The sequence below is a fragment of the Amphiura filiformis genome, chromosome 1 (assembly GCF_039555335.1).
Source record: "Amphiura filiformis chromosome 1, Afil_fr2py, whole genome shotgun sequence".
Lineage (NCBI taxonomy): Eukaryota > Metazoa > Echinodermata > Ophiuroidea > Amphilepidida > Amphiuridae > Amphiura > Amphiura filiformis.
The window spans coordinates 98,932,375-98,955,607 of record NC_092628.1 but is presented as its reverse complement, the minus strand read 5'-3'; the positions used below and the strand labels follow the sequence as shown (position 1 = coordinate 98,955,607).

Below are 23,233 nucleotides of genomic sequence, written 5' to 3'. Positions count from 1 at the left end.
GTAACGTGAAAACTAATATTTTGAAATTAATTTCTTCACGGGGGACCTTCAAAATGTAAGATAAGATTAAATGTAGAACAATTACATATATAAGATTTACCACCACTAAAATATACAATGAAAAAATCACCTATAATTGATTTTAAACTAAGGTTCTCAATTGAGCGGGTCATGTTCTACTAGCCCCAGTTCAACATAATATATGCCGTAATGATCATCTTATCTTTCACTTCTTCACCATTTCACTTGCAGTCATATGTACCTGGCATGATTTGTATTTCATGTGGCACTTGCATGATGTGTGACAATAACTTGATGTCATTTACTTTATATGTGTAGTAAAACAAATGACTTCAAATTAATGTAATATAGCACCTTGCAGACAAGTAAAATCCTTTATCAAATCAATTTGTTTGTTTTCAAGTACCTTAAGAATGAGAACCATTTCTTCTGACTTGGCTCTCAGATCATCAACCTGTTCTTTCCAATACAGCATCTCACTCTCAGTCTTACAGGTAGATAACGATTCCATCGCGTGCTGTAATTCATCTTGTATGCTCCTTGCAAGCTCAATCTGAAGTCACAAATCAAATAAGAAAGAATAATATAATCAGTGTTCTTAGTCGGTTAATTAACCTCAATCTTACCGGTTAATTAACCAGTTAATTAACCGCATCATATTTAACCGGTGGTAAAATAGGTTAATTATGAATTTTGAATTATTTTGAGTTCTGATGCTTTTTTAAGTTTTAACATTTTCATATCACTTCAATGTTCCCTGGAAATATTAAAATAGTATTCTTCTTCTTGTTCTCTACTCCTAGAGTGTCATGCAGCACACTATAGACCATATATATATATATATATATATATATATATATATGCAGACTATGAGGATGTACAAATCTGTGTGTGTGGGGGGGGGGTGAGGGTTCTTCGACAAATTTTGTGCGAAAAGTTTTCGTTTGTTTTGTCATACAGTTGTAAATTCAATGAAAAAGAGCGCATACAAATTGATGACCCAAAATGTGCAAATTTCGGCGCTTTTTGCGCATCGCATATTTTTCCTGTCCTTACCCATAGACATACCAAAATTGCTGAAAACATCACTGTATACCTTCAACCAGGCAGAAGGCCCTCCCACCCATTGTACAAGTTATCCAAAAATCCACAGTCAGAGTGAGCAGATTATACCATTTATGCCCAGGATTGTTTCAATCAATAAATAAAAAGTTGATAAAATAAAAAAATTTATGCGAGTCACAGACTTAAGTGTCATTGTGCATCTGTGTCAATGAGTGCAATTTTTTTTAAACAGGTTGAATTGACATTTAAATAAGTTTATATGAAAATAATTTTTTAATTTTAAAATGGAATGTTTCAAAGCTAAAGGTGGACAAGCACACTTCATCAGCTCATGTTAAATACTTGCACAATGTTCTTCAGTATGATGGCATATTGAATTCCGAGCTCGGATTTATATATTTTCCAACCATAATTAACCAATCTTACCGGTTAATTAACGGGTTAATTAACCGCTGTTTATAATTTACCGGTTACATTGGCGTACGCAGGGGGGGGTGTTACGTGTGTGAAACACCCCTTGGATCTGTCAAAAAATAAAATGAGGGAAAAGAAAAGGCAAAGAAAGAGAGAGAGAGGGGGGGGGGGAAGAGAGAGAGAGAGAGAAAGAGAGGGAGGTGAGGGAGGGAGGGAGATGAGAGGTGGGAGATGAGCAAGGCATAGGGGACAATAATATCATAGGCCTATAGCCTTAACAACCCCCACACAAATTATTTCACCCCATAACCGGTATTGACCGGTAACATTATGTAAATGTATTAATTGTTGATACATGTCACCCCCCCCCCCATCATCACACCCCTGGCAACGTACACGTATACGTTAAGGTTTTAATTGTTAATTGACATATAGGCCTACATGTTTACACCAACACCCCAGCAACGTACTTAAAAGTTTTAATTGTCGACCCCATCATCACGCTTTTGCATTTCTTACACCGCATTGCGCCATGTTATCAGCTGAAAACCGTTTGCATGCTATAAATGATTTTTACTTTGTAATCTAAATCTAATCGCTTTTCAAAAGAATATGTTAAAATAAAGCATATTTAGACAGTATTTTGCATTGATGAAATAGTGGAAAAATTATGCACCGAATGGCTTCACTTGGACCTTCATTTTGCAACATTTCTGAGGAGGGAAAACTTAGACCGTCATTTCACAAGTTTGGGGCTTTTTGAAACTAATATTTATTGTGCCAAAATGGTCCACCATATCGCTTCAATTAGGTCTTCATTTTGCAAAAGTTTCTTACTTATGAGGGGGCACATCCCCCTCAGACACCCCCCCTGCATATAGTGGATAAACAAGTGGCCATTCGCTTTCGACATTTACCAATTTGTGTTTAACATAAATCATAGGCCAACAATTAAAGGGAAAACTTGTTCACAAAAGGCTTCGTGGACCGTCATTTCACACTAATAGTACCAAAATGGTCCACCAAATCACTTCAATTAGGTATTCATTTTGCAAAATTTCCTACTTCTGAGGGGGCACATCCCCCTCAGACACCTAATGGCGTCAAAGCCTGACGCGCGATATACGCTTGTCATGCCATTTTAGTACTTTTTCTGATCATCACACCCCCCTTGAAAAATTCCTGCGTACGCTACTGACCGGTTAATTAAGAACACTGAATATAATATATTTAAAATAATCACAAACTGCTGTACTTTTGCACATTTCATTTCTGAAATGCTTCACTGTAAGAGGAGCCCTGAGAAAAAGGAAAACAATGAAAGCGTTTAAAAAGAATCATGCCTACAACATAGAGTTTAAACTGTTTTTTTTTTTGTATGTGGGCATGGCACATGAATGTGGATGTCATATTCAAGAGTGGCAGAGAGCCGATTCATATACTGCAACAAATCACATGTCATGACACACACTTTCAAATATACTCTGTCAACATACGGAACACAAATAGTGCATTTTCATACCTGGTCATCCAGGAGGGCATCTGATCGATGACAGACTGGAGGCACCTTCACAAGTGAGATTCCACTCTTGATAGACCTAGGTTTCCCGGCAAATGTCCGGTTCCTCCTTGTGGTCCGGCTGACTTCAGCCAACGTTGGAATTGATGTCATTTTCAAAGTCAATATTGTGGCTGTATTCATACAGACGTTTCCTGCCTTGATATGGTGTACAAATCACGTAGCATTATCACAGAATTTACGTCATGGTCCTTAAAAACATTAAGAAGAATAATAAGAACATTTGAAATGTTTGTACATACAAATTAATTTTAGGGTGAACATTATGTTTTCTATTTAGCTAATTATTGAGTGTAATAATAAATATTTCCTTTGTTTGGCTATATCTCAAAATTAATATTTCCGAGTTCCGACTGATTTTGCTTGATCGCATCACATAATATGTTCTAATGTATAACATAGTGAAGCAGCCCCCTAATTTGCATATTTGCATAATTAATGAGCTAATTTGCATAAATTTTAATGAATTATGCAAATTAGGGCAGCTAGCTCATTAATTATGCATAAATTATCTGGAAGTCATTATGAACACTTTGACCAAGTTTAAAACCAATATTCTGTTAAATAAAAATGTTATAAACATTTATGCATTGGATTTTAGCAAAATATGTGACCCCTCGCCACAACTGAGCCCTGAAGTCGCCAATCATCATTTTTGAGATATTCAACCAAAATATTCTGCTTGAAATTAGCTTTAAAATGATGTATATCATGTCTATAGTACTTGACATTTAAATAGTGAAAAATCAATAAAACAGTCAATAAAACCTTTGTTTCCTATTGTTTATTGTTAAGTTTGATGGAGCATATCTCAATAGTGGCACTGGCCACATCTGGGCTCAGTTGTGGCGAGGGGTCACATATTGGCAAAAATGACATATTAATGAGCACTTTCAAGTCATAATAGCTCATTAACTGTATTGGTTATTGATAAAAACAATAGGCCTACAATACAAAGACATTTAAAATGTATTTAATATGAAAACTGTATGTATGTCCGATTAGCTTCAAACAAAGGCATATGGATCAGTGTTCTCTTCCCTACAATGTACTCAATTAATATGTTGAAACATAGAGCACTTCCAAAATGCCTCCAATACCACCTTAATTCCCTGATAAGATATAAAAAAGTTGCATTGGTAACTTTTTATCACAGAGAATGTCCTTGAAATTGAATATACTAAAAAAAAGCTGTTCAATTGAACTTAATTTATGTATGAATGATAATTTCATATACACGCTATAACAGCGCGCGTGATTGGTCGAGAGCCGAGCATTCAGCGTTTATGCCCGCGTGTTCCAGATGTGAGATCACCTGGCAGGGTAAATGAAGAAATTCATTGTTAAAATAATGTTATTTGTAATTTTTTGTTATTATTTTGATGAAATAAGAACCATAAAATGTACTAGTATGTATGAACGGGTTCATTCATATATTTTCATGACTAAACGGTTGTTTATGCCCTCGGGCCACTTCACCGTTTAGTCATGAAAATATATGAATGAACCCCTAAAGTAAGCTTTTATTTTAAAATTAATTGTATATATTGTACACACATGCATTTCTGAAAATTCCCGGAGGAAATTGACAACAGGCAAACAGAGGGGCAAACTGAGTGAGACTATACTGGGAATTTCAATTGAATGAACGCAGCTGCACAACATCGCGGTGTGACGACCGACTACCGTTCGCGTACACTGTCATGACTGTGTCATCATTAGGTACATATGTACATGTATGAGAGGGAAACCTCAGTTAACACATTTACTAGTCAGCCAAAATGGCCTAAGGCTAAACCGGCAATACAAATTTACATAGAAATTTAAAAGAACCGCTAGCTCAAGGAAACCTACATTTGTTGTCTATACTTCACTTGACCCAAATATATGATTTTTTTGGGTGATGAGACACTCGCACATGGAATTTTAGAGGGTTTTGATAGCAGTTCCATTAAAAAAAAGCTGCTATCGTCATGAGACTAAGATCTAGAAACACCCCCCAAATGCTGTTTTGGGGATTTTTGCTAGCAGAATCTTTTTGATGAAAGTCAATCTTTAACAAGACGTATTAAACTTTGCTACAGAAAGTGCTGTGACAAAAAGGTTTTCAGTTTTGGCCTTCTTTACTCAAGGGCTTTAATTTGATATAAATTGATTCAGTTTGATGGCAAATTTGAATTCACCTGGCATACCTACAATCATGTGTGCGTGATGCGGAACGGGGGAAGTAAAACCGACCATGGCCATGTCAACTCTGACTTGTCATGTGATTGGTTTTTATAGTTTTAACTAAGTATTATTTTAATTATTGCATCAGCATTGTAGTTTGAAATACGCGTTGAATCCCGGCCCCCGCACTCCATTCATCCGCGGGTATTCATGCTTGTCGAAAATTTCACGAAATACAATACAATACAATAAACGGAATTTATATAGCGCCTTAGCATAAGTATGAACAAAGCGCTTTACAATGATCTTAAAAGTACAACTTACACTAAATCTTAGGCTACAGTAAAATGTACAACTTAATTAAAAATAAAAAACTTAGTTTGGAAACAAATAGGTTTTCAGATTAGATTTAAAAGTGGCCAGACTATGTGAAGTATGAAGTTTTACAGGTAATTTGTTCCAGAGAGCTGGCACAGAATTGCAGAAGGCATTATTCCCATATGTTGTGTGAGTTCTTTTACATTCAAGCAGACTGCCATCAGCATGTGATCGTAGGAACATACCATCAGAAAATGTGTGAGAAATAAGGGGTGTTTTCAGATGAAGAAACGTGATTCGCGAAATTGACAAAAAGGCTATTTTCATCGAGCAGCCTACGCGTTTCTGCCAGAAAAGGGTATATTAGAAATATCGTTCACGTTTTAGGGAAAATAGGGGTATTGTCGAAGGGCAAATAATTTGCGAAATCACTAAAAAAGGGGTGTTTTTGCCATAAATTAATTACTTTGCGAAATGAGATGCAAAAGGGGGTGTTCTTAAATTAAAGTTCACCGACAAGAATGTATACCTGCGGATGCACGGAGTGCGGTGGCCGGGGGTCGAATACAGCTGTTTCAATTGAAATTCCCATGAAGTGAGTGCCGGAGTCCCAGCCATTCAATTCAACCAGACCAGACCAGCATGACCAGAGGCAGTGCCGTACTATTACGCTGACTTTCGTATTCGGCGAGGAGGACGATTTCGACCTCCTCGGGCTTAAAGCCTTAGTCCTGGTTTGTTTACAAACAGAGAGGTAGATAAAGACCGTTCCGCTTGTCCAAACACTCAAGTATCAGAAGGAATGGTCCACAGTCAATAGCGTGACGCGTGATTCACGTAACATGATTCATGAATAGGGATTAAAAAGCTGTCACGTAGAACCATGTGCTTCTATTGTCCAATTTGCCATCAAGATTTCATATGGAAACAGTTCAGACCCAGTACAGGATCATGTCAGAAATTAATATTTTGTTCTGGGTCTGATTATTCGGACTAGACCAGAGGCTGAGCTGAGCTCATCCAAGTTCATGAAGTTCTCACTTCGACCGACGACAGAGAAGTCAGAATTATGTCACACATGCACAGTCGAGACTTACATTAACGTTGCCAGTGTGAGCTCACGAAATACGGTGCGGTGGTTCTGCAATTCTGACTCGTTTACATGGTCTTATTGTGTTTCAAATTTCAATATATCACAGGACATTTTAACACTTTCATCGCGACATCATGACATTCATTGCATGAAAACACTAAACAACTCATTTCAATGTACCAGTTCAATGCTTCCCTGGATACGTACCACTATCACATACGTGTCACGAACTTTGCATTAAAATGAGTCTATCAATCATTTATTTCCCTTCCCATCATCCCTTTCACTTCCTTTTCGGTCATTCCCGTGGAAAACAGGTGAGGCAATGTTGTAAAGTACTTCAACAATCGCTTCATATTTCCATAATCCCACATCTTATTATATAAAAAGTCTACCAGTTATGATATTTATTAGTTTGTTGACATTGATATTAAATTATTTGGTACCTGTCATGTCGCTGATGCCACAAACTAATGATCGGCAAAATTAGTATTCGTACTACCGGCCCCTATAAAACATGCTATACAAATGCATACATTGCATTGACGACACATTTTCCGACACACATGCACAGCACTGTACATAACATAAGATTGCATGAATAAGAAAATCCTCAATCACATCCCTGACCCATGTTCGTTACTCGATCATGTTGCGACGATGTAAACTTTGTTTTTTATTTTAATTTCAAGGCAAGTAGATCATTGGACAACTTTACCTTTGGTCGGGCCGGAGAACCCCCTGCCCCGGAGCTTCAATTCAAATTTTTGCCAAATCCTGCATTTTTTGCAACCCGGTTCATGAAACCATGTAATCAGTCGGAAATAGGTCACAGGTGCCCAATTTGATCGCTGAGCCTGAAGTGAAGAATAGAGCTAGCCTAGAGAACTTTACATAATAACATAATTCCGACATCTGCGAATTTGGCATTCAACTTATTTTTTAGGCATAATTTTTGTAAACTAAACTTCAGATCAGAATATGGTACACATGTACATATTATTTCACTACAGTAATGGGACTAATGATTTTTGACAAATCCAAGTGTAAATTGATGTGCAAAGTTGCCCGAATTCCAAGGTGTACATCACCATTTTCAATGTTTTTGCTGCTCATGCGCACAGAGCGCCATCATGCCATGGTCATGCCCTTTATTGGCTTTAAGGGCCGACTGCTTCACATTCTGAATTCATCCGCAGCATGTACACCTCGTTGGGCAATTAATTTCTTTCAAAATTGTTAGTACTGTTTTTTATCCTTTTGCATCCAAAAGTAGATGCTGAGTCAAGGCTATATTTATTATTTACCCACAAATCCATGCAAATTGTATTTATCAGTTATTTCCAGACATATTTTCAGATGGTGACTTGGGAATGCCCCCCCAAGCTGATGAAAGTGAATGATTTCTGGCAACAAATACGATTGTAAAACCTGATTTCTTTCACAAATTTCCTCCAAATTTAGTCGCATGCTGCAGGAGAATTCCTCGATAGATAGTTTTTTTGACCCGGTGAGATTTTAGATATTTATATCAAAAGTAAATTGCCAAAGAAACATTTTGTGAAGAACGTAATTAATGCTTTTGTGAAGTGGGGGCTAAACCTGTATATCGGCGTAGGCTAGGGTGCATCTCTTGCCCCTCATGTTACCCAAATTTCTTGTCCCTAGTCTCAAAATGTGCCATTGGTTAAAATATTACCCCATACCCAATTTAAAATTATTCCGAAGTCGTTTAGGGGGGCCTCCGTGGCGTTGAAATTGTTGGTCAATGGCCATACCATATGCATAAGGCAGCTATTTTGTTTTGAATGGTTAACATTAGAAATGACTGCTGCCCTATGTATTTTGTTCATGTAGTTAGGACTATTAATGAATCAAGATGTTAAAATAGTCTAACTCAAAAAAATAAAACATAAGGGAGCTATCTACAGAGGTCAAGTTTATGTAAACATAAATGGCTGCCCTTTGCTGTCTTTACTGTGTAATTGTGAATTTGCTTAGATATACATATCTTTCCTGTTTTCGTGCTAACTTTGACCTGTTAGGCTGATACTACTACAGAAGAGTGATCGCACACTTGCACATTTATAGACCTTGCTCAATTTGATGAGACAGCATCATGTTATACGTTAAAAAGAATGGAAGGCTGAGGTTCTTCAAATCTTCAGATCGGAGTTCTCAGCAGAGATGATTTCGCGAAGTTGTGAATTGCATTATTGTAGGTAGTGGTGAGCAAACTCAGAAGTTAAGTTTAAGATTCCAGAGCATTGTAGATGCTAGGCCAGACGAATGGCAAAACTTTTGTTCCCCATAAAGATCTGCTTACTTGAATTGAGGTTCCAATCCAAGAAGAACTACATGTACCTCTCATGGAAATATTCATAGGCCTACAAAGGTTACTTAAGTATGTGAATCATATAATTTCAATGCCAGTTAAATCATAGTACATAAAAGAAAGTTGCAATGTAAAACCAAACAAAATGGTACACTTTGCAGAATTTTGCACTCTGCAGTGACAATTGACAAAGTACCAACACAGAAGAAGCACTGGCTTAAACGGCAACAACAAAGACAATGTATAAAGCCGAATGAGGTAAAATGATCATGCCAGTACCAGTCGGAGATATCCAATATCAAGATTTGAAGAACCTCAGTCCTGTGTGTGTTGTCTCCTCAAATTCAGCAAGGTCTAGATGCAAGTGTGTGATCATTATAGTCTGTAGTAGTAACTATCAGCCTAACGGTTCAAAGTTGGCATGGAAACAGGAAAGTTATGAATATTTAAGTAATTTCACAATTACACAGTAAAGACAGCAAAGGGCAGCCATTTATGTTTACATAAACTTGGTCCTTGTAGATAGCTCCCTTATGTTTAATTTTGGGACATGGGCTTTTTTTACATCTTGATTAAATAGTCCTAACTACATGGACAAAATACATAAGGCAGCAGTAATTTCTAATGTTAACCATCTAAACAAAATAGCTGCCTTATGCATATGGTATGGCAAATGACCAACAATTTCAATGTCATGGAGGCCCCCCTAAACGACTTCGGAATAATTTTAAATTTGGTATGGAGTAATATTTTGACCAATGGAACGTTTTGAGACTAGGGACAAGAAATTTGGGTAACATGAGGGGCAAGAGATGCACCCTAGCGTAGGCCTAGATACAATACATTGTCACCCTGTTCGATGAGGTTGCCCCTATTGAGCGCTTATCCCAGACTGTGATTGAACATGTCAGAAGCAGGATGTCAGCAAAATGGCAGTGCACACCTAAGAAAGTAATTCTGCAACTTTGCACATCAATAATACACACTTCAAACTAAAAACATGGCCGACGGCCAGGTCGGTTGTTGGCAAATCAACCAGTCAAGTGATGCGCTTCACATATAATATCAATTAAAAAAATTCGAGTGCAATTTGGGCATCAACCCTACGGTGTTTATATCAGTCGCTCACATGTTTTCAATGATCAGAGTTGCCGCTTCCGTGATTCAGGAGCCTACTTGGGCTACTTACGATGTTACAAAAATGGTTTTCTCGCTATGCGATTTTTTTTATACTTGCACAGGTTAATATAGAGTACATTCTTTCGAGAATTTTGGGCAACTTAAGGGCTGGGGTATGAGCGTTGGGACAGTATTTATTGTGGGACATTAGAGCACATCAGACATATCGAATTGCATTCTGAATACGAAGAATGTCATTCTGATATCAAATAATTTTGATTTTTGAAATTCGCAATTTAATACACATTTTATGGCAAATCATTAAAAATTGATATTTTGATATTTAACAGTACTTGAAACTTTTTGAAGTAAACTTTATAAATCTGATGATTTATACTTAAAGTGTATGTAGGTGGGATGAAAAGTCGACGTATTGAAGATATGGATTTTTTTCCCAAAACACCCAAAAAAAATTAGGTCTTTTTGGGAAAAAATCCATATCTTCAATATGAAAGGTCAAAATTTTCAATTGACCGTCGGCTTTTCCTCCCTGCTACATACACTTTAAGAATATGTCATTAGATTTATATCATTTACTTCGAGGACTGTTATATCAAAAATTTGAAAAATATCAAATTTTTATAATTTGTCATAAAATTTGTATTATATTGTGATTTTCAAAAATGAAAATTATTTGATATCAGAAAGACATGCTTCAGATTCAGAATGCAATTCGATAGGTCTGAGGTGCTCTCATGTCCCACAAAAATACTGTCGAAAACGCATAATAAACGCTCATTTTAGATCCCTTAATATGTATTTTTTTAATGAAAACGCTGTCAAGAGAGTTCCTATCATCACGGAGGGATCAGACAGGGCACTCAGCAATTGAGGACAACAAAGTCAACAATCCTGCAAGGCGCATGACAAATCATGTAGTCACAAATGGTTTGAAACGCGCAATGCACTGTTGTGTCTTAAAAGACAGTCCCTGCTGTTAATTAATTTGTTAATTTAATGTCTTTATTTTTCAGTCGGTCACCATGGTGCGAATGAATGTCCTGGCTGATGCTCTGAAGAGCATTGGCAATGCTGAGAAACGATGCAAGCGTCAGGTGATGCTGAGACCTTGCTCCAAAGTTATCGTCAAATTCCTGAGTGTGATGATGAAGCATGGTAAGTAGTACTGCTTTACTGTATGGGTTAAAATTTTGTCTGTCTTGTTGACTGTTTAATGAGGAAAATATAAATCGATCAGACAAGAGATTATTCGAGTGTCGATTTCCAGACTAGCCTGAGAACAGCACTGAATTTAAGGAAGGACCCATACCTTGAACCTATCTTTATGAGTTGACATGTGTTTACATTTGATACGCCCTCATCCTCAGTTGGTCCGAGATAAAAACTGCCAGACAAAAAACACTATAGTTTATATGGAAGAAGTTGATTTTTTTACATTTCCGGGATTGGATGATGATAATTGGTCATAAAAAGAGCAAAAAAAAATTTTTTGAGGGGGTGATACCCTGCAGCCTATTCCCGGACAAGCCCGTGTACTTCCGGAAATTTGGCGAGGTGCTCGCCTTCGGCTCGCTTTCAGGGAGTGGATCGTTACCTCGCTTACATCTCTGTGTCATTAACATTGGATTCAAAGCAAATAATACTAAAAATGCTATCATCTTGTTTTCAAATGCATCAAGCTATATACATAATATCACACAAAAGGTTTTTAAAAGTTGGATTTTAAAAAGATTTATGTGGTCTGCCATAGATACTTCTGTGTTATTTTGCCTGGTTAGAAACAACAGGGGGTGTTCTGAATGTAAACATGTGACATCATAGGTCAACTCTTAAATTAGCAGTATAGTATACTTGGCTACCAATCAACCTAGCTTTAAGTGAAACTGACCACACTTGCAACTATATACTAGACAGGTTATCAGTAAAATGGTTCATAACTCAACCAGCAAGCCTGGTATATTTTTTTTCCATACAGTAAGCCTACCGTAAGTTTCAAGAGATGTTTACATATAGGGCGCTTGCACGAAAGGTTAAAAGGTTGATAAAAATTACCTGCATAGAGAATCGGTCAAGTGACACTGGAGGACAAACAAACTATTATCATCCTCTGTGAATCTTTGGCGCGTCATTCAAACCCATGCTTTGTAAGGAATACTAGCACTCTGTGGGTGATATTTCATTTTCACGTGCTCCAATATCATTGGTGTACCTCCAGGGCTAGTGACCTGTGGCGTACATGAAACCTGTGTATAGACAACTTGACATGTGACGTCATTGCCCGACAATATGTGCGTGAATTATGGCAATTTCCATTGTTTTTTGCCCTGCAGTGTGTGTACGCACATGCATTTTAAATCGCCCACCACATTTCTTATAGTACAAGAAAGCCATTATACATTGAACAGTGCAGCGGCTCGTTCAAGCATATCGATAGACGAGTCCCTCGCCTTTGTTGATAAACAATGATGTTTCTTTTCTAGATATTTTCCAAAATTGCAACTTTTTTCCATACCATACCCAAAATGTCAGGAATTGTCAAGTGATCTATAACCTGAATCCATCTCAATACTTTGCTGGGTTATGAAGATGCAGAACTTTGAAAATAAATTTAGGAGACACTAAAAGTCATTATTCCCTACTCAGCAACTCAAATTGTATTATTTTATTGCAGGGTACATTGGTGAGTTTGAGATCATTGATGATCACAGAGGCGGCAAGATTGTTGTCCACCTTAATGGCAGACTAAACAAGGTAAGATTTATCACTAAGAACTAAGAAAAAGTCTTGGGCGACCACATACACATCTTTGAAATGCGTTATATGTACAGGCCGTACGGTACAGTATTTGATAACTTGAGGATTTTTTAGTCTCAAAAAAGAAATTTGGGCACTTGCGAAGTGGCCAGGAAAAATCTTCACAAAAGTGGGCCAAAAAAGGGGTACCGGTAAAGTAACAAATTGTCCTACAAAGTACAAATATTGTACTGCATTTTTTTCCCTGAGCCAAACTTTTTCTTTTTGAGAGTGAGCTAACAGGATCAAGCAGAATGGGTTGTTTGTTGTTTTCAGGAATGGCTGAAAGAAGCAAGTGTCTTATTTTGTTTAATTTCAGTGATGTCTGCAATATGAAAAATATCCATTGCAAAGCACAGGATTTCCAATAGTTCATGGGATTTTCAGCAAACTGCAGATTGCTAAATGGAATTATTATATATGATTTCTTGCAGCATACAGGAGCAAAGTGGCCTAAAAGGCATTTGACTCATGACAGCAAGGTTGTTGGGTTTGAACCCTGTCATGGCCAACATGTCATGTCCTTTGGCAAGACACTCAAATTTGATTGATTGATTGACTCTATTGAGCTTGTTCCTCTCCATCCACATGTATAATGGGGAAATATGTCCTTACAGACAGTCTACTTAAAGTACCGACAAGGACGCTCACACAGGGTGTTAGCCAGGATTCAGAAACTACCCGTCCAAAATTTTTTGGGTCCAATATCGATCCTGTGTCAAGATCAATCGCATGCAATTTGATTCAAAGTATACAGAATTTGGCAAAGCAGGTCTGCATAACTCCAATATTTTTATCTCCATTTGATACATAACTACACACCACTATTGCTTTAAAAAGGAAAAAAAAGCATTTTAATTTATCTTAGTACAGAAAACTAAAATATCTCTCAAAAGCTGCTATAGCACATACCGTACCGTAAAACCTCGTCTACAAGCATATAGAGTGTTTCTGATGAAAGCTAAATTAATCCAGGCGCCATCCATCGAAAAATTAGAACATTATGGAGTTTGAGCAAATAAATTCCCGATACAAGTATATACACACAAGTAGGCCTACTCTTGTAAGACCGATCTATTGTATTGGGATCTGGAAAACTAATTCCCCTGCATTGACCCCTTGACCTTGTTGACTAGATATATCTCCCCAATTCGTACAATCCAGGGGTTCATTGAACAAGTCATTGCACTTCTACGCAATTTTATTTGGGACAACAAGCAGTCACCGACCCTGGAAAGACTCAAGTATTTTAAATGTTGGAGTATTTTCATAGACATCTAATATTATCATTATCAAAATGATATGAATAAAGGGGAAAATAATTGAAACTAAATTTTCCTGCCCGTCTTCTGGACAGGTTGATGATTTTTCCACCCGTTTACTTTTGACTTTGCCCGTGCAAGAGATGGGTGGATGGCTCGCTGGCTAACACCATGCGCTCACATTGTGCCGAGTTTGAAGGCACGCATACCTGCAGCAGAGATGCGGCACTGCACACTGTTAATGCGCGCGTTGTCACTTTGTACTTCAGAGTGGACAAACTGTGCAGGAATGTGTTTGGCATGGGGACTTGTGTTCATGTTTCCTTTTGTAAAATTCTTGTTAGAAAATTATTTTGATTATTGTTTCCAATTATTGTTTTACAGTGTGGAGTGATCAGTCCCAGGTTTGATGTGTCGCTGCATGATATGGAACAGTGGACACGGAATCTTCTACCCTCTAGACAGTTTGGGTGAGTATTCATTAAAAGGAAAAGGGGGGGTGTATAAAGGGTAATATGCCAAGGTGTGGGTGCAAATCTGTGAACAGAACAGGAAAGCAGCCTTTTATCTCACATGTTGCCTGTATTCTTAAAGATATCTATGATGTAACCTTGTGTTGTATTACCGACAATATACTAAAACTGTACAAACCATTTAAATTCTGGAATTAGGGAGCCCACATTTCATTTGGAAAGTTGGGGCAGATTATTGTCCATGCTTGCTCCACATCACTAGTAATTTTACCGCAGACATGCATTAAGTTATATTTAATTGCCCATATTTATTGCCCATGAAAGGACATATGAAGCCTGCAGTGAACAGAACATGCTCCCTGTACACTGATCTCTTTAATATGGATCATTCTGTTATCTGGCCATGTGATCTTCATCCAGGTATACATGTTTTTCATGCTTTGACATCTTAATTTCATGGTCAAAGGCATTTTTAAAAAGGACATCTATGTTGCATGCAGGCAGCAGCACTCAATTTAAGTTCATTGTTATTGAGTAATATTTTGTTGCCCCAATTTAAGCACTTCAGGTATTATGCAGAATTACTCATCAACTCATGGACCTGGCTTTTCATTTATTCTGCTTGGTCACATCATGGCCAGATAAAAGAAGTTGGACTGTTACCTATGAAATTGGCAGTATACTGAAAGCAAGTTAGGTGTTTGATTACTAATCATATTTTTGTTTTACTGTGTTTTACAGGTACATCGTCCTCACAACATCAAGTGGTATAATGGATCATGAGGAGGCCAGGAGGAAACATGTCGGTGGCAAAATCTTAGGCTTCTTTTTCTAGTTGAAACAACAAAGTACAAACCAACATCAAATAGAACTCATTATGTACATTGATAATATCAGAGGGTGTGAATAAAAGCTGCACTACAGCGAGAAGAGGCCAAATCATGTGTTGTGTTGTCATTCTTTGGTGGTCTTATAGCCAATGTATGCCAGTACCTACAGGATGGCAGCTTTCCTCTGACATCCTGGAGCTATACTGTACACCCACCAGTCCACTGGATTGAGAGGGATGTTAAGTTTCACCCCACTAGTCGAGTAGATGCCTTTTGTTCTTCTCCCTCTAGTGTAAAGTTGCGTATGACTAACATTTTCTTGTTTAAAGTTGATGCCTAACATGCTGAGAGGTCAAAAATAACAGGAGCCCAGTGGGCACTCTTGAGCAATAAAAGTACGAGGTCAAAGGTTATACAGGGGTCAAAACTCACAATTACTCCGATCTGGTTAAAAGTTATTTCTCAGGTCACAAGGATTCAGAAAATATATAGTTTGACCTACCTACGACAAATCAGTATTTAGCGAAAAGGTCAAAGGTTGACATACGGGCTCGGCAGGGGTCTGACACGTCAAAATTGATCCTATTTGGATAAAAAATGGTCTCAAAACAGTGTACAAATAAAGTGGTAATCCGGTAGTCCTGACACCCAGATTTAGCGACGGATAACCAGAAATTCACTGCAGGTTATCTGTCGGACACCCACTTTTTTCACCTTCATGCAATATAAAAATTATTTAGTCCCGATATTTTACTAAGCTTACGAAAAATCACATTGCTTTCCAGTTCTGTCTAGTCTTTGTACTCCTCAAAGCTTTGAAGTTTCAAACCACCACATCCCCACATAATTAGTTAGGGGCTCGAGTGTGCGCTGTGTGGCCTTCTTTCAGTCCAAACTAGTACTGTGGCTTTGTGGGCGCAATAGCGGCGCCTGTGATGATGATGAGGCTTTGACATCAGCCAAAAACTTAGATTTTAGAATCTTATGACACTGGATTTTGTATTGATTTGTGTCTTTTCATTTATTTTGAGTACTTATTACTTATTAGTAAATGATATTTTATAAAATCCCAATTTTGGCGGATATATACGGATTACCAAAAACTCTGGCGGATGACCAGATTTCATGACCTGGTCATCCGCCGGATAACCTGATTTTTTTTCTTAATTTGTACACTGTCTCAAAATGTTTGTCTGGTTAATACTTCAGAAAAAGAATAGTTTGCACTATGCATAAACAATACTGAATATTTCATTACCTAGGTAACTGGGGAAAATATGTCAACCTTAATTGGACTCAATGGGCAGTAATTCCTTGTGGTGTGTTACCATAGTAACAAAACATTGTAGATAGTGCAAACTATTTCTTTTCTGAATGATTTCAGTACAAACATTTTGCGACCATTTGCATCAAAATTTGGGAACTTTTCTGTGTTTAACCCCTATGGAGCCCAAATTCAACCTTTGATCTTTTTGCCAATAACTTGTCTGATTCACCGTAGGTAGGTCAAACTATATATTTTTCTGAATCCTTGTAATATGAGGATCATTTTGCAATGGGTTTTAACAAAATGAGAACAATTTTGAGTTTTGACCCCTGTATAAACTTTGACCCTAAATTTCTCGGAATGCTCAAGGGTGCCCACTGGGCATCCCTTATATTCTTACTCGATATAAACTGAGCTCAAAAAGAAACTTAAAATTTTTTACACCTTGTGAATCACAAGGTCATATCTTAAAATACTGTCAATCAAAATGAACCAAAATTACACACAGGATTACATTAATACTCTACTCAAAAAAAATGTCAGTAACCAAGCAGTTGTCCAACTGACACAACAGCAAAATGCACTGTCATGGGACAGCTTCCTGGACTTCCTTCACTTTCACAGCCCAACATTTGCCACGCAGGACAAAAAATCTGTGAGAATGCACACAAGATCCTTGCACAGATGATAAAACGGTGCTGCTTTCTGCTTTTCATACACTTCTTTCATGAAACAGGGCTGGGCTGTGAATGTGGTCCAGGAAGCTGTCCCATGTCAGTGCATTTTGCAGTTGTGTCAGTTGGATAACTGCTTGGTTACTGACATGTGTTAAGAGTAGAGTATTGAAGTAAATCTGTGTGTAATTTTGGTTCAATTTGATGGACAGGATTTCAAGATATGACCTTGTGAAAAATTATAAGTTTCTTTTTTGAGCTCAGTTTATTTTAGATATCAATATTAAAGCAAATCATATTTAGTTTGGCATACCCAACTTAACACTCATAAACATGTTCTATGCGAATTGATGCCTCAATACCACTCTCACCAAAGTGGAACTGGTGAAAATACAGGGTGTCCCTGAAAGAACTGTATCGTCGGAAACAATTGTTTGGGTATTTTAACGCCACAACAAAACAAAATTGAATACTTGGTGTGGGTGAGGAATAAATCGGCTATCACATTTTGACAATTGACCATGCCGTTCTTGAAATATAAGAATTTTACGAAAAAAATCAGTTCCCAACGATACAGTTCTTTCAGGGACACCCTGTATATATCGGAGATGTAAAACTTCCGGAAATGGGGCCAAATTTTTTTCCTTTTTTTTGAAATTTCCGGAATTGGATGATGATAATTTGTCATAAAAACAGTGAGGGGGGTGAACCCCCGCCAGGGGGTGGACCCCCCCCCCCCCATTGCATGCCTTGTGGACCCTATATAATAGATTTATAGATAATACTAATAGTGTGAACAATGAATTTGAAAAGAATCAACTTTGATTTGGGCAAGTTAAAACCCATACCAAAGAATTCCTCATTTCATAGATTCAGAAAAAGTATAGTTTGACCTATCTGTGTCATACTGTTCTTGACTGAGTTATAGCAAGAAATGGTGTCAAAGCTGTGGTGGTCACACAAGGGTCAGAAACTAAAAGTGCTCATTCCCAAGAAAATGGTCTCAAATTGGCAAGTAGGTAAATTCAAATTACGAAATAGTTTGTACTGTTTAAAATGCTTCGTTACTGCCAAAATCCGATAAAGGTCAACCCCATATGCCCCATTGTATAGGGCCTGTACATGGCCATCGCCTACATGTATTTTGCTGTTTCCTTGGTAATGAAATGTCCTATAGATGATGATTCCTTTGACCCGTTTCTACATGACGAACAATTTCAGACCTTTTTCATTGGAATCTGAGCACTTAAATATTTATTTTCTGACCCGTGTGGTAAAAAAAACTGACCAACCCCTTGGCTTGACCTTTTTGCTTATTATAACTAAAGAATCACAGACAGGTCAAACTATTCTTTTGAATCCTAGAGACGAGAAATACCTGGTATGGTTTTTAACTAAGTGTGAAATTTGACCCCTTTTGCTGTAACTTTAAACTTTTTAATTTTGGAAACATCTTGAATGTGTTTTGGGACAATCTGAGGAACCTAAAAATTTTGGTTTGGTTTAGTCATGGTCGTACCACAACATGACCGAAGGAGTGGTACATACTACATATTGGCGACATGTGCGCTGGTAGTAAATTCAATTTTCTTTGCTTTGCCGTAGTTGTTCGGCTCAAAAATAAAAGGGATATATCTGACAGTAAAAGCTAACATTTTATGGCAAAGAAATGCTAATCTATTTTGTTTGAAAATGTTATAATATGGCTTTAAGGGAGTTGTAATTGCTCAAATAACATTTTTTTTTCTGGTATAAAAACAAGCAGTCATATACTTGTTTAGGATGTGATTTTACACAGGAGGAAAATACTTGATTAGGGTACGTGAAAGCGGATTAATATGATCACATAAGTTCCATGGTGGTCAGACTGCTTGGCGAAGACTACTCTACCTCAGGTATTATTAAATTGAAAAGACTTTGAGAACCACCATAATGTTGCACTATAGGGCTATGCTGCAAAATAGTCCACAAAACATTTTTAAACACATGGAATGCTTCATTCAGGAAACGGAATACTAATCGTACACAAACAGAATGGGCTAGTCAATGTTATGAATTCTTTGAAGATTTATTATTATTAAATCTTAACCAATAAATACAGTTAGGTACACACCATTTGTTCTGGCTTTAAAATAATAATATTACTCCCTGGCAGAAATATTGGAAGGGGTACATGTACCCCACACAACAGGCATGCAGATCAGTAATTTCAAATCATCATGCAATGGGCTATTCCATTTAAAGTCCACACTACCCCTGTGGAAGATTTAGCTAAAGTCTTCCACAGAGGGAGTATGAGTATCAAATAGAATAGACAGTTGCATGGGTAACTTCTATTTGAAATACTCCAGTTGTGGAAGATATAGGTAAAGCCATAATACAGAGAGAGTATGGGTTTCAAAATGATTAACCCTGACCAATTACATTTGAAAAACATACTCCCGCTTTGGAAGATATTTCCTGCTTTGGTTGATATTTAAAAAATCTTCCACAGGGGTAGTGGATTTTTAATGGAATAGCCCATTGTCCTATGTCTTTTGTCTTTCCGTCCTCAAGGTGATCATGAATGACGTACCTCTTCACCAAGTCATACCATTTATGAATATACCTATTTGTACTGACCAGCACATCATTCCAATTTTTTGATCAGGAGTATATTTCCAAAGAAACACCACAAGTTTTTGAAAGTATAAAATGTTTAAAAATTAACCCCATATTAGATTTACATGTACCAAGGTTACAAAACAAATGAGATGACTTGCAATGGCAAGAACATAATACCGAAGCACAAACATAAAAAGTAAATTAACCAACAAGTTTCACAGAACAAATATATTCTAATTTGAAAATTTATCACACTTTTAACCTCGTAAATGAGACCCTCCCCTGAAACACAAGTTTGAAATGTTGAAATTCCAAGCTTTATTTGAACTAGTTTTTTACAAACATATTACTTCTTGATTTCCAACAAAAGGACTTTTGTCTACAGGACGTCAGCAAGCTTTTAGTGTGTTCCCTTATATTACAAGATGCACAGAAAGAACATTTGTAAGAAAGTTCAGTCCACTTGCGCAAACAAGCAAGTGGGTCTTAAATCGTACTATAGTTACAACATTATTTGATACTAAAAATCATATTAAGTGCACTTTGTGGCATCAAAAACTTAAAAACATTTACATGGCAAATTGCAATATTAGCGGTACAAGTATTCAAAAGTGTATGTAGCTGACCTAAATCAGGACTAATGAAGTAGTAGCCACCGTATTACCCAAACAGATAATTTGGTCTTACCATAGACCCTAAAGTTCAGGATCTTTGGTCTTGCAGTAAATTGTATTTTTATAACATTTGTGAATACACATACTACCAGTATTGCTTCTTTTTTTAATATAAACTCTATATTCATACTTAAATCACCTATATATAAACCAAATAATACAATTGTTAAATGAGCAGCATTTTAATACACAACTTTTGTTTACAAATAAATTCAAATTACTCAATGATACAAAACTTATGAGCACCAATCTGTGGTTTAGTTTTCAAATATGATAGCAAAAACTTCCTTTCAGAGATCCGTCGTTGATAAATTGGGAAAATACCCTTAACCCATTTTTTTCCCAGAAATATCAACAAAATAAGATGTTAAAGGTCTACCACCACATCTGGAATAATGAACTACATAATTGAGTTATGTGGCCCAGGGCATGTCAGTCCAGACACCACTAAAGTCCAGACAAGTATACAGGAGTGTGATCTATAAGGTCACTGGCCAGTTGACCATGCCAATGATTGTGGACCTTTAAGGTTATGATATCTTTAAGATTAAGTTCCTTGCACAGAGTTCCTTATACCAGGCATATAGAATTAAGATTTGTCTCTCTTAACAAGAAACACAGTGTCTTGCTTATTCAGTGTAGGGTTAGTTACTTCATTAATAAATATTCTAAAAGTACAAATAAAAATGACAGATCTCTGAATGTCTCTTTAAAGGCACTCACTATCCGTCATTCCCGTAAAGAAGTAAAGAAAATCATTTTTAGGAATTGCTTAAAATTGAAGGATAAGCCAATAAAATTGTCATTTAAAAGGTGATTTTTTTCATATGTGAAGAAAATGGCAGTGTTGATAAATATAAAGCTGTATTCAATTGACCTTTTTGGTAAATCCCATAAGCCTTTGCATGGAGACCTAAAAGTTGTCACACCGGTATGCACATCATGTAGCGAACATTGTAGCTGCACATTTCAATTCTGTAAAGTGCGCAGTAACATGGTAACGATGTGCGCATCGGTGCGACATCACAGGTCTACCCATAAAGGATTATGGGATTACCGGAAAGGACAATTGAATGTAGCTACAACTTAAGTACGGACAGACTCCTGCAACTAAAATGTCATACATGTAGTTAAATGCTGTGTTAGGTCTTATATCATGCAGGGTATGTTAGCACACTTATCAACTGCTCAGTGCCAGAAGTGGTTGAGTGCAATTAGCTACCATGTGCAGTGCAATATATTGCGTGTAAATTGCCAAATGTTCACAGGGTAGCTATTGCACTTACCCACTTCTGGCACTGAGCAGTCAATATACTCTTTACAAATATGCAAAAATCTGAATTAAAATCTTCTGCTATAGGGAATCACTGAGGATTTCCAACTGATTTCCTGTACAAAAGGAAGGGAAATGATGATCACTCTAGTGTATTGCACATGTAAATATATGTACACATGAATATTATGATTGTAGTTTCATACATGTAATGATATTAGGGTTCAACAAGTTCACACTTGATATCCTTAATATTTTGACCCTTGCCAGACATGATGTTAATTCTGAAAAATTACAGGCCTACAATAAATAAGAGTGGCTTAGACTTCTGCTTACAGTTATTGTTGCCCACATGGGCGAGTACCACATTGTATTATTATTATTATACAGTCCACAAATTTTAATTACATTCTTTTCATTGTAGCTATGTAGAGCGTGAAGTGTGAAAATTACTGCTCCACAAAAATGCCCACTTTCACAGTCATGTATTAACCACTGAATTACTGAAACATTGGCACTTATACACATGATGCAATTTAACAATAATTTTCACAAGTTCTATAATGAACTTGTACTTTAAATAGCTTCACACACAGACTGTCCACATTTTGTAGTCACGATTAACTTTCCTACAAATGAACTTTCACAAATAATCTAAATGTTAATGTTGCCTACATGTCCAAAATGCAATTAAAATGTTGTTCAATACTAGTACTGTAACCACTTGTGCATAAGCCCCCCCCCCCCTTTTCACCTTCAATGGTACCATACAGTCTACTCTAAAAAAAGTTATATATATATATACCGTATGCGAAGAAGTGCTATAGATGCAATGTGAGTTCTTCAAATTAGGTAACCTTTATCATGTTTATATAGCTATCTTCTACATAAGTAACATAAACTCTGTTGTTTGGATATCAAGGGATGCACTTAAACATCCATCCCCCACTTTTTCCAAATATCCTAGAGGTAAAGTGTATCAAACACCAGAGGTCATTATGCCTTGCTCTGCTAAACAGCCGATGGTGGACTTGCACACATACAGGTTGTATCAAAATGATTTGTTGCACATAAAATTTGATGTTTATTGAAACACCTTCAAATACAACATTGGATCCTCTTCAACTTATCAGAATTTGTTCAGTGATATTTATAAATTATTCAGTATCAGATGCACCATAATCATCGAAAATTGCTGAGTAATAATAACTTTGGTCCAGCCTATATACCTGTGTGGTTTGGTACATCG

At 36.9% G+C, this 23,233-nt stretch overlaps 2 protein-coding genes across 2 annotated transcripts in view; one reads left to right on the top strand and one right to left on the bottom strand.

The window, feature by feature from the left end:
* The window catches only part of LOC140159533 (uncharacterized), a 54,216-nt gene extending 47,422 nt beyond the window's left edge, over positions 1 to 6,794 (bottom strand). The window contains exons 1-3 of the mRNA XM_072183025.1: positions 6,664 to 6,794; positions 3,023 to 3,270; positions 428 to 574 (exon numbers count right to left, since the gene is read on the bottom strand). Coding sequence (XP_072039126.1) covers positions 428 to 574; positions 3,023 to 3,202 — 327 coding nt within the window. The 5' untranslated portion in view covers positions 3,203 to 3,270; positions 6,664 to 6,794. The remainder of the gene's footprint in view (positions 1 to 427; positions 575 to 3,022; positions 3,271 to 6,663) is intronic.
* Positions 6,795 to 6,867: 73 nt separating this feature from the next.
* On the top strand, positions 6,868 to 15,601 carry LOC140159644 (small ribosomal subunit protein uS8). Its single transcript, XM_072183142.1, has 5 exons — positions 6,868 to 6,976; positions 11,148 to 11,289; positions 12,806 to 12,885; positions 14,574 to 14,659; positions 15,404 to 15,601. Exons 1-5 carry the CDS (start codon positions 6,902 to 6,904, stop codon positions 15,495 to 15,497), a joined length of 477 nt encoding a protein of 158 aa, XP_072039243.1. The 5' UTR covers positions 6,868 to 6,901; the 3' UTR covers positions 15,498 to 15,601.
* Positions 15,602 to 23,233: the final 7,632 nt, after the last annotated feature.